A 12,237-nucleotide genomic window follows, 5' to 3' on the forward strand; every position below is an offset into this window, starting at 1 on the left:
ACGTGTTCCCCGGCCCCCCTCCCCGCCCCACAGGAGTCCATTGTGCAGACGAGCCTCCCAGAGCCTGGGTAGGTGATGGGCTCCTTCATTACCCTCGGGCTAACCTTGTCCCTACCAAGGTCTGTGACCTGGTCTTAAAAGCCACTCTTGCAACCTGGGGCAGGGCGGGGAGTGGCATCTCAGTTCCAAGTCCTGGCGTTTTAAGCTCTAATTTCTCTGCGATAAATCTCAAAGACTGCAGAGACCCAGTGCACCCGTCTGACAACAGGCGGCGATCCAGCGAGCTGGAGGAGGTCTAACCTGGCGTCAGAGTAGAATGCAGAGACCCTGCTGGCCGGAAGCCTTGCTGAGCCAGGGGTTTAGAGGTTATGTGGGCTGGGTTTGAAGCACCTGCACTTGTTTCTTTCTGAGAGGAAAAGCCACAGCAGACTGGAGGACTGAGGGGGGAGGGGTTCCTGGACAAGAAGCAATCCCCATCTGAATGTTTGGGGCAGCGTCTCTGGAAGGTGCTAATGGCCAGTGAGGTTCTCCGGAGAAATGGCCTCTGCTAGCCCAGACCCTCTGGACTTCACCCTCAGTCTGCCCCAGCCACCTCCCAGATTCTCCTCGCCCTGCCCTGATGACCAGACCCAACCACTAAGCCCATTCAAGGCACTATGAGGGCCCCCGTTTCTCCCCCCATCAAATCCAAATCCTTCTGCTTGGTTTCTAAGAACGCCCACACTCAGACCCAAGAATGACCCTCTCCCAACCCGCAGGGAGACCCTGCCATCCTATGCCATCCTTTATTCCTGCGTATGCCCTGTGTCCCAGAAGCCCCCACTCCCATCCTCTGCCATGTCTGGCCACGACCAGCCTTGACCCTTGTATAGAGAGACCTTGGGGGTCCCTGGCCGACTCAGTCGGTAGAGCATGCAACTCTCAATCTCAGGGCAGGGTTGTGAGTTTGAGCCCCACATAGAGAGTAGAGCTGACTTAAAAAGAGAGAGAGAGACCTTACAGTGGGGTCACCGAGGAGCTATTTCATTGTGCCTCGGTTTCCTTATCTGCAAAATGGGACAATTAAGAGCACCAACGTCATGGCATCGCTGAGGCTTCATTAGAACATGCGTGTCAAGCATTCCCGGACCGTGTTCCAGAAACGGCACTGGCCAGCAGCAGCAGTAAGCCCTGACTCTAGATTACAGTCATCTCTCCCCTGTTTAAATCTTTCACTTCACCATTTGAGTTATACAGTTACCATGAAACGTGCCTGGATAGGTGTCTCATCTCCCCCATTTAAGCTACAAAGCCACAAACCTTCTGTATCACACACCTTACATGCTTTCTTGGCTCCCACAGAGTCTCTGTTGCTCCACAGCCCTGGGTCTAGACTGTCATTGTCTTTTCATTAGTCGCTTTAAACTGCCACACACTCCTGAGCCTTTTCTTTCTTTTGTGAGGGGCTTGGGGGGGGGGAGGGGGGGGGAGGCTGAAGGCAAGTTATCTTTCTAATACAGCACTCTCTCTGACAGCCCAACAGAGAATCCGATCACTAAAGAGCTGGCCTGAAGACACTCAACAACATCATATATTTAAGTAACAAAAAAGAAAGGGCTTTTGTTAAAACGACCCTCTGAGCGGCAGCTAAGTTCTAAGTGGACGGGAAAGTGCCATCTGGGTGGAAGCTGGCCTCCACCAAATCCTGACTGTCGCCTTCTGGGAAAGCCCCAGAAGTCCAACGACGTGCCAGGCCCTGCCTGTTGTTTCCGTGAGCTTTGAGAATCCAGGCTCCCCACCCAAAGCCCCCAAGGTGTGGCCAAAGGTTAACGGGCTCCCAAGGGAGGGCTAGAGGGCCCATCAGACCAGCCAGATAGCAGATATAAGGGCGGGTCAGATGAGCCAGATACCAAAGGAGGAGCAGAGACAGACAAGGTCAGTGCCACCCAGACCGTGCTGCTGTGAGTAGCGACAGAGGAGAGGGGTGGGGGGAGGGGGAGTTCGGCCTGAGCCCCAAAGCAGAAACCAGCCCAGTCCAGAGATCTCCCCTATGTCCCTCTGCCACCTTCAAATACTTAACTAGGCTTCCGGCTGAAAGCCCCGAGCTGATTTCCAGAGAAGCAGGTTGAAGCCATACATAGTGGGAGCACAGGCAGGACAGCCCCGGAGGCACGGAAGCTGGAGGGAGGAGGAGTGGGTGCAAGTCCTGATAAAAAGGAAGCTGTCTGGGATGCGTGGTGCCATTGACTGCAGGCCAGGTACCCAAGCCAGAGCTCAGCATGGACACCGGACCCCACTTGGCACGAAGGCTTTGCTCTGGAAAGTTCAGGAGAAAGCTGGTCCCTAGAGAGATTACAGGACGGGGCATCTCTTACCAGGTCGGGTGGTACCATGGGTGGGGGGGAAGGAGACAGGTGCCCGCCTATCCAGAGCTGATCACTTGAAGGCTGGAGCCCCATCGCTGGAGATGGAAAAGGGACATCACTGGCTCATCACACAGTGAAAAGCTCTCCCACTCCGAGCTCCCAGAAACACAAATGAATGTAGGTGACATGCCAACTGCCAGTTGGATCAAGAAAATGAGCAGCAATTGGATTTTGCCTTTTTTTATTTAAAGTTTTTATTGATTCTTATGGAGTGAATGAAATGCGAACACCGGAATGAAAAGGGCTCTATAGCATCTCTGTGAAGGAAATGGGACGCCATAAATGTGACATATCCGTCCCCACTGGGAGGGAAACAGGGCTCCACAGAGGCGCCATCGGGGAAGCGTAGGAACGGGGAGGGGGAGAGTGCCTGGGAGCTCTCCACCCCCCACCCATCCTCTGTTCCCCTCCAGATCCTCCCGGGGCTGGGTCTCGGCTTCCCGAGGGTCCGCCTTCAGTGGGTGAGCGGTCTTCGGACCCCACTAGGAATTTGTATGTAGCTGGCATGGGAGGCTTTGGCTGCCTGAGCTCTCTCATCCTTTCTCATGGAGTGTTCGCCAGATGGAGAGAGAAAGTAGGACGGGGCAGAAGGAAGGATCGCAAGAAGGCAGAGGGAGCGTCCTGCTTCATAGCAGTGGCTTCAGATGACGGAGGAGACAGGTCCCAGGGAAGAGGCAGTATGCAAGACCACAGCCTTCGAAGATCCTCTCCAGAGGGGGATTTGGGGTTGGACCCGCAGAGAAACTTAGAGGCCAGTCCAGGGCACGACCCTCTCCCACCAGCAGCCCCGGGCCGACTCCCCCAAAGCTCTTTATCTGCAACCCTGTGATCACCCCCACGCCGGCTGCAGCAGGGGCCGCCCCTGGTCTCATTTCCTCGCTCTGGGGCCTGGCCCCTCCCTAGGTCTTCACCTCTCTAGGCCTCCTCCCCTCCCCAGATTTCATCTGCTCCCAGATGAGTGGGAGGATCATGTGAGAGAGGGCTTAGAAGGGGACACTGAGCACCGGGGTAATTACTTACAGAATCAACTAAGGCTGGTACCCAGCAGGAAGCGCCCTTGCCAACCCCTGCCACTGGACCATCCCAACAGGGCCTGAAGTCTGCCCAACTGACCGCATTTCTTTCTTTCTTTCTTTCTTTCTTTCTTTCTTTCTTTCTTTCTTTTTTTAATATTTATTTATTTTGAGAGAGAGAGAGAGCATGAGCAGGGTAGGGGCAGAGAGAGAATCCCAAGCAAGCTCCATGCTCAGCGCAGAGCCCAAGGCAGGGCTTGAGCCCATGACCCTGAGATCATGACTTGAGCTGAAATCAAGAGTTGGATGCTCAACAGACTGAGCCACCCAGGTACTCTCTGACCCCATTTCTTAAGCCGTTGCACTCTTGAGGTCACCACACCCACCTGGTCCCTGGCAACTGTCGGCGGCCCACCTTCCGGCCCACCATTCCAGACCTACTCCCATCCTGGGACACAGGAGGCCCCACACAGGCACGCAGGCACCCCCAGCACTCGTGGCATTCTGAGGTGGGGTGGAGGGAGGTGCGGGGCAGAGGTGAACTCTTGTCCTTTCTAGATGGTAACCAACAGGCAGCTAGCTGGGGCTCAAAAGAGTCCTGTTTCCGAGCCAGCGCTGGCCCCAGAAGGGTGGAGACCCCACTCCCAGCTCCGGGATGCTGCTCCCTGCTGAAAATAAATTTCCATCTGGCTCTGCCTTCCCCCGGGGCAAAGGGTCCCAGCCTCTTTCTCTTCAGACCCAAGGTCTTTGCCTGGTGCTTCTGGGGACACCCAGGGTCATCAGGGCCTGGGTCGATCCCAGGGAGCAGTGAGGGCTCCCTGAGTCTTGGGGCACCATTCTGTTGCTAATCTAGAGTTTTTCTTCTGAGACATGGAGACCTTCCCCCTTCACGAGCTTTGGAAGCTTTGGAAGACCTCACCGGTAACGACGAGGGTGGCTGGCGTGTGGGATGCTTCTCCCCCAGTTGTGTGACGGGGGCCGGACAGCCTCTCCCAGGCACTTGTTCACCTCTCTGGGGCAGAGAAGGGCCTCTGAGCTCCTCTGGTAAAGCACCACACCCGGCCCACACGAGGAGAGGCCGAGCGGCTTGCTCAACATCACAGCTATCGGCAGGGTGTGTGCCGTGAACCTGACAAGAGCTTCTTGTCGTTGTTCAGCCCCAGGATGGTGTCCCGCAAGGCCGTGGCTGTCCTGCTGATGGTGCACGTGGCCGTCATGCTGGCCTCCCAGACGGAAGCCTTCGTTCCCATCTTCACCCACAGCGAGCTCCAGAGGATTCGGGTAGGAAATCCCCCAGGCTGCCTGCCTCCCCAGCATGGTCCAAGTGACTCACAGCTGCTCAGCGCTGAAGTGGTGTTAGTCTCTCTAAGGCACAAGTGTCCCTTGGGGGAAACCCACGTTTAATCAGCTGCATAGCTGGCATCAGTGACATTGAGGGGAGCATGAAGGACCCAGACCCAAGCTGACCCCAAACTCCAGCTGCCTCCCTGCCGCCTTCATTCCCCACTAGCACCAATCAAAGGTGACAGCGGCTCCCACAAGTGACATCTTTTCCCACCCCTGCCCATCCTTCAGAGGAAATTTTCAATTAACAAGCCGATAAATATTTGCTGAGCATCTCCTTAGTACAAAGGGCCACCCTGGGTGAGAGGCCAGGCATGCGAGGAAATCGAGGAACCTCCGTCTTCAAGGAGCAGGCTCAGGAGCCAATATACAATCCTATGAAAAATTCGCTAACAATAGAAAACAAAGGGACACGGCACAAGGCAGGACGGGATTAATTGCCCAGTAAGTGATGCTGATGGTTAAGTGCTAAGTTCAGAGGCGGGAGAAGCTCCCTGGGGTGTCGGAAGGGAAAAGGTGAGAACTGAGCAGGGGTCTTCAGAGAGAAGGAGGGGGCGAGGGGTTGGTCCCCCACAGAGTGCTGGTCAGAGCCTCTTCTTTAGAAGCCAGAAAAGGGGCCTGGGTGGCTCAGTCGGTTGGGCGTCCGACTTTGGCTCAGGTCATGATCTCACAAGTTCGCACACCACATCGGGCTCTGTGCTGACAGCTCGGAGCCTGGAGCCTGCTTCGGATTCTGTGTCTCCCTCTCTCTCTGCTCCTCCCCTGCTCACATGCAGTCTCTCTCTCTCTCTCAAAAATAAATAAACATTTTAAAAAATATTAAAAAAAAAAAAAAACCCAGAAGAAAACAAGGCAGGCTTAATGGAACTCAGGCAGCAGGGCCTCTGGAAAACTGGATTGCCAGACCTGGCTCCCCGTGCCTTTTACTTTAGATGTCAAGCGGTTCTGAGTATCTTGTGCAGATATTTGTTTCTCTTTGACCTGAGGAGCTGGATGGGACTGTCGTGTCCCACCTGTCTGAGACTCGGCTCCAGTAGGGACAAACACACGAATCCGTTCTCTGGGAGGTCGCATGGGCTCTGCACCTCCATACTCTGTCCGGGGCAAGCTTCCACATACCCAGTGGCCTATGTCCTTTGCAGAGGCAAGGCCGGCCCCAGCTCCCCTTCTTCAGGGGTAGACATAGAAATATGGAAGAGAGGCAGCAGGCTCTCTAAACATAGTTTCTCTACCACCGGCTTCCTCTCCAGAAGGGACAACCAATTGTTCTAGAATCACCATGTCGCAGGCAAGGCCCAGAGCTGAATCCCAAGGGGGTCATTAGAGAAGCCAAAGGATTGAGGTGTGTCTGATCTCGGTGCCCCGGGACCTGGCAAGCAGGATGCCACGTAAGGTTTAGGTCTGGGCAGAAACAATCAACGTCGGTAGAACATAAACTAGCAAAATGGCAACCAAAGAACGCTTTGCGTTGATCTGCTCTGTGGTTTTGCTCCTCAGAATTGCCAGGCACCGGGATTTCTATGAAGAAGCTGCAAACTCCCTCCTCCATAATTCATCTCCCTGTCTCGCCTCTTATAAATCACCTCCCAGGGACTCCAGTTTCTGGGCCACCCCATGGCGCCCTCCCAGGCGAGGCTGTCTTGCCACCTTTTTTATGGGCTCTCTGCGAAGAAAAACACATTTTCACACTTAATATGCATGAAGGGCAGCCCTTATTTTCAGCATTTTAACTTAATTAACAGTAACAATCTGGGTGCAATGCTTGAACTACAAAGGAACGGATTCTTCTTCAAGTTGACCTATTGGTGAACGACTCTGAGGGCCATTTGTAAGCCGTTGGGTTTCTGGAACTCCTCGTGTAGAGGCACCTGGGAGAACTCTTTTGGCCTGTGGGAAGCTCAGACCACTTAGCACCCTGGGCAGAGACAGGCGAGGGCCATCTGGGCGGTGGAGAGATGGCAGGTTTTGTGCAAATTTGTGCTCTGCCCTTAGGAAAAGGAGCGGAACAAAGGGCAAAAGAAATCCCTGATTGTACAGCAGAGGTCTGAGGAAGTGGGCCCTCTGGACCCTGTGGAGCCCACAGAGGAAGAAGAAAACGAAGTTATCAAGGTGAGCAGACAGGGGGACAATGCAGAGAAACCTAGTGTGGGGAAGTGTTCCCCCTGCCAGCCACAGATTGTTCTGGAACACAGCAGCAAACTAGACATTCAGGCAACAAGTTCCATCCTAGGAGAGATACAGACACCAACAATGACACAGCTGTCTCAAATAAGGCACCGGATAAGGAGGCATGATAGAGGGTGAGGGGGTGGGGGCTGGGGGCACTGCTTTGGCTACGAGGCCTCTCAGAGGAGGTGACATTTATTTGATTTGGAACCAGAATGATGAGAAGGAGCCTGTCATGCAAACAGCTAGAGCAAGGACGTCCCAGAAGGAAAAGTGCCAGCAAAGGCCCTGCTCAGGAAGCACGTGGTAGGTGTGAGGCCCCCAAGGCCAGGGCACACTTGGGAGAGGACAAGAGAGTGGCAGGGCCTAGTGGTCCAGGCACCATGTCTGGAAGGTCACTGGGGAGTTCACAGCAGGGAAGTCATCTCATCTGACTTAGAAAGACCTGGGACCGCACAAGTGGAGGCAGGAGACGAGTCAGGGGGCAACTGCAGTCACCAGGAGACAGAGGACAAGGGTGCCCTGGGAGACGACTACAGTGTCAAGACCCAGGGCCTGGGGCCTGCAGTGCTGCGTTAGGATGCACAGATCGTGGCGGCCTGAGCGAGCCTTGAGTTTGTCCAGTGCGGCTCTTAAGTTCTCAGCCTCATTTATCCAGATGAGAAGACACTGAGCCCTAAGTGTGAAGCATGGCTCAGTTCTGGGCCCTGGCGATAGGGCGGTGAACAAAACAGATACATCCTCCGAGCTTGTGAAGCTCACACTGCAGTGGGGGACTGAAAATGAGATGCCAGAAGGACGGGCAGCAGACTACAGACAGGATACAGAAACAAGCATCATAATGTGGCTGGCCCTAACAGGTGCCGTGGAGGAAAATAAGGCAGGGACTGGAGGCAGATGGGTTGCAACCTCAACAGGGTGGTCAGAGCGGGCTTCACGAGGAGACGGTATTAGCGCTGAGACCTGGAGACAGTGAGGCAGGGAACCACAAAGATATCTGGGGGAAGAGCATTCCAGGTGGCAGGAATAGTCAGTCAATGCAAAGGCCCCGAGGCAGGAGGAAGCCTGGTGGAAGAGTGTGGAAGAACAGTGAAGAGGCTGGAGTGGCTGGAGCAGAGGGAGTCAGGGAGGAAGAGGGAGGTGGGACCAGATCGTGGACTTTGTAGGCTATTGTTTGGACTTTGCCTTCCCTCTGCTGAGGTGGGAGTTGCTGGGGGCTTTGGAGCGGAGGAGGGACATGATCAGATTCACATACTAGAAGAGTCTCCCCAGCTTCCGTGTTGAGAGCAGCCCGAAGGGGCAAGGGCAGGATTCGGGAGACCACCGAGGAGCTGCTAGCACATCCAAGAGCCCAGGGCGGTCAAGGTAGAGGCAGAGCACAGTGGTCAGGTTCTGGAAATAATTTCGAGTTAGAAGCTCTGAGGATTTGCTGAAAGAACGAATGCAGGGTATAAAGAAAGAGAAACGTAAAAACGAACTTTGAGGTTTGGGGCCAGAATACCTGGAAGGATAGATTTGCCACTCGGGAGACGGTGAAGCCTATGGTTGGCTGCAGGATGGCAGGAGGAAGGTCAGGAGGTCAGACAGGACCTGTGAACTATAAGATGCCTGGTGGGCATCCAGGTGGAGGCGTCGCACAAGGCAGGTGTGTATAGCCATCTGGACTTCAGGAGTGCTCAGGGCTGCAGGCATCAATGTGGGAGGCATCGGCAATTAGCTGGAGTTTCAAGCCAGGACAGTGGGATTCTTAAGGGGGTGGGTATGGATGGAGAAGGAAGGGCTCCAGGACTGAGGGGAGGGACACTTCCCTGTAAAGAGGCCTGGGAGAGGAAAAGACTGATATGCAGAGAGAACGAGGGCCTTGCCAAGGTCACAGTCAGGGCAAAACTGAGCTGGACACCAGCCAGGGGTCTTTAGACCCCATCAGCTGTCCATAAACAGGGAGGTCGGTCATGGCCTCCTCGGTGCTGTCACCACCCTGGGTGGTGGTTAGGGGGTTAGGGGAGTGTGCCTTTCCTTCCCACATGCTCCTTGGGCTCCCCAGGAGGAACTGGGGGTGACTGGTTCAGCTGGCAAAGGGGAGCTCCCTCAGGACTGCCCTCCGCACCCAAGGCAGTTTAAAGCACATGTTACATCCTGTGGAATGCCTCTCAGAGGCTGAGGGTGAAGTACCCGTCGTCCCCTTTCCATCCCCCTAGAACATGATATACAGGCCAGGAGGTCCTTTCCAGATCATTCCGTCCAGCCTCCTCATTGTAAGGTGAGGACACCACAGGGCTGGAGGCCAGAGCCCACGGGGACCCTTTGCTTGCCTTCAGGCATCCCAAGCCCATTTCCCACCACCAGTGAGGGGTGGGGGTGGGGGGCCTGGGACTCCTCCATCGCGGCTTTCCAGACAGGCAGGCAATCTCCCAGTCTGCCAGCTGGTTTGCAAACCAACACCACTGAACCAGGAAGCTCTGGGGGTGACAGCAAGCTCAGCATCCCCGGCTCTGCCACAACCACCTTTCTTGGTGATGAGCCTCCAGACAGCAACTCTGGGGTCTCGCCTGTGTCCCCACGGTGCTAGAGAAGACCTGGTGGTCATGGGCACAGACCCTGGAGTCAGCTCTCCTGGGTATAGCACCTTCTCCCTCTGCTACTGAGTACCTGTGTGGCTTTGAGCAGCGAGTTATCCTACCCCTTTGTCCTCCCTTTCCTCCTCTGCAGAATGGGGACACTAATGATCCCTACATCACAGGGTTATTGAGAGGCTTAATATACACGAAGCGTTTAGAATGGTGCCTGTGCCCTAAGGCTTCACAGTGCTGGTTATCATTACTCAGGAGAAGGGGGAGGGAGAGTTTCCTCCCACATGAAAAGACAGGGGCAGGGTGGGGGCAGTGGGTTCCTGCAGACCCTCCCCTCCTGTCCCAGCTTCCCCACCAGGGGAGGTTTGTTGATCGTCCCTGGGCAGCAAGTCCGGGGGACTCCCAGGATCCGGGCCCCTGGATCGAGTTGGGGGGAGGTGCCAGAATTCCCTGCCGGGTCCTGGGAGGCCGAGGCTCCCAGAGGATGGGGCAGAATGGGGCCGCAGGGTGGTGTGGCTCCTGGCAGTGCCTCCTGCCGCCCGTGAGGCGCCCAGGGGTTAATGGCGCTCTCCGTGTCTCTTCCTTCTTGTTAACTCTGCCTTATTTCACAGCTGACTGCTCCTGTGGCAATTGGAACGAGGATGAACTCCAGGCAGCTGGAAAAGTACCGGGCCGCCCTGGAAGGGCTGCTGAGTGAGGTGCTTCTGCCTGCCCGGAACGGTACGGGAGGCAGGGCGCCTCTGCCTCTGGGGCTCAGCCTTGTCCACCCACGTTAATATTCCCAGAGTGCATCTGAGCAGGGTTTGGGGATGGCGATTTGTTTTTCTGCCTTGTGCTTGAGAACATGAAGTGGTCTTCTCCGGGAGAGGGTGCCCCCATCTCGGATGGAAGCCTGATCACAGAGCAGGGGCTCAGATGGCTCCTGGGGACCAGGGAGGCCCAGTTCCCCAGCCAGGGGCATCTCGAGGCCCTGCCCTGATGGTTCAGGCCCCTTTCCCAAACACCCTCCTGGCAGAGCTGACCACGACAACCCACCCAACCCTCCCCCTGCTCCAGATCGCGTGTTCCCTCCCAAAACACCACCCAAGCCGGGCAGTTCCTCTGAAGGAAACCCTGCGGCAGTCTGGCCGCAGAAGCCTGCATTTTCTTTATCTGTTCTACAAATCGAAGTCCTGAGCTCCACGTGGCCTTGCCCGGTTCAAGGTCTGCCCTTCAAGGTCTGCCGGAGCCACTTGTGCAAAGCCAGGACTTGTCTGACAAACAGCCACTAATTACTTCTCAGGGTCCCCAGGAGGAGAGGAGAGAGGTGGGGAGTTGGTGTTTGAAATGGAAGAACCAGGAGGTTAAATGACTTGCCCCAGGCTACAGAGAAAGCTAGAGGCAGAGCTTCCAGAAGCCTGGCCCAGCCTCCCCTGGGGGCGCCCCCTCCTCCCAGGGTTGGCCCTGGGTTGGCGGCCAGGCTTAGAAGTGGACCCGCTGAATCTACCAAGCTGCAGACCTCCTGTGTTTTTCCCCAACAGACAAATGACAGCCCGCTCCAGGGGAAGGTGGATGAAACTGGGAGCGCCCTCCCACCCGAGGGAGACCCCGGAATCTGCATGCCCCACAGCCGGGCTCCAAAGGAAAATACTCTCTCCCAAGCAAGCCCCCTCTGGCAAATAAAGTGGCAAATAAACAGAAACGACTCTTTTATTTAATATTTTAATTTTTAAAGGCCAAACCCCGGGTTATTGCATAAAGGGGGGAAAAAATCAAGCTCAGAGGGAGTTAGCGGTAAATGGCACATATACAGTAGCAAAACGTGTGCCTTGGCTAAATTCTCCGTTCAAATATCACGTGAGACCCAGGGAATTGCAACATTTGTGCCGGTGAGGAAACTGAGGTCCAGAGAGATGGCATTTCCGGCCCACACACCAGTCGGTGGCAGAGCGAGGAATTCAGGTCTCCACTTTCTGTTTATTGGCAAACTCAAGGTCTAATGGGCTGGAGAGCCGTAAGACTTCTGTACTCAACCCCTTGCTGAGTAACTTCCAGCTAGCCCTTTAACCTCAATGAGGCTTTGCAAAAGCCAGGTGGTAATACGTGCCTTGAGATGAGGGTACAGGCACGGGCAAATTACTATCATTATTATCACCTTGTGACTGCATGCTCCAGCATCCGCAGCAAAATTCCACAGTCAACCCACTGATTTCTGCCTCCTAAACAAAACTGGATGGGAAATTTCATTCTAATTTAATGTTACATTAATGGATGTTCATTTATTTATAAACTGGGGCCTTAGGGGAAACACAGCTCCCTCTACCCATAGGTTATCAGCAATTAGACATGAGGCCCATTCCGTATTTTCACCCACCCCAACCATTGCGAGAACTTAGCCACAGATAGTAGCTACCGGAACAAGACGACCCCAACCTTTAAAAAGGATGGTCCTTTGGGGGTGCTCTGAATGGTCCTGAGGAACACCCAAGCCTTACATGGGACCCACACCCTCCATGCTGCACATTCCCACAATTTCCTATGCACGTACTGATCATCCCAAGGGCAGCTGCAGGTTCCCAGGAAACGCTGCCAAAACACTGTAATAATTGGAGAGAGGGCTGCACAGGGCAGGGGAGAAAAGGGAGGGAGAAACGTAGGAATCTACAAAGCATGCTGTTGGGGAAAACTGGATCCAAGACTCCTCCTCGCCCTTCGGAGTACCACCACGCCATTCCCGCCATTATCTGGAACCCATTCCAA

At 54.9% G+C, this 12,237-nt stretch overlaps 1 protein-coding gene across 1 annotated transcript; it reads left to right on the plus strand.

Annotated features, from left to right (window-relative positions):
• Positions 1–1,012: 1,012 nt before the first annotated feature.
• Positions 1,013–11,898, plus strand: MLN (motilin). The gene is made up of 3 exons (XM_049653436.1): positions 1,013–4,699; positions 6,755–6,871; positions 10,110–11,898. Exons 1-3 carry the CDS (start codon positions 4,583–4,585, stop codon positions 10,272–10,274), a joined length of 399 nt encoding a protein of 132 aa, XP_049509393.1. The 5' UTR covers positions 1,013–4,582; the 3' UTR covers positions 10,275–11,898.
• Positions 11,899–12,237: the final 339 nt, after the last annotated feature.

The sequence above is a fragment of the Panthera uncia genome, assembly GCF_023721935.1.
Source record: "Panthera uncia isolate 11264 chromosome B2 unlocalized genomic scaffold, Puncia_PCG_1.0 HiC_scaffold_24, whole genome shotgun sequence".
NCBI classification, from domain to species: Eukaryota; Metazoa; Chordata; class Mammalia; order Carnivora; family Felidae; genus Panthera; species Panthera uncia.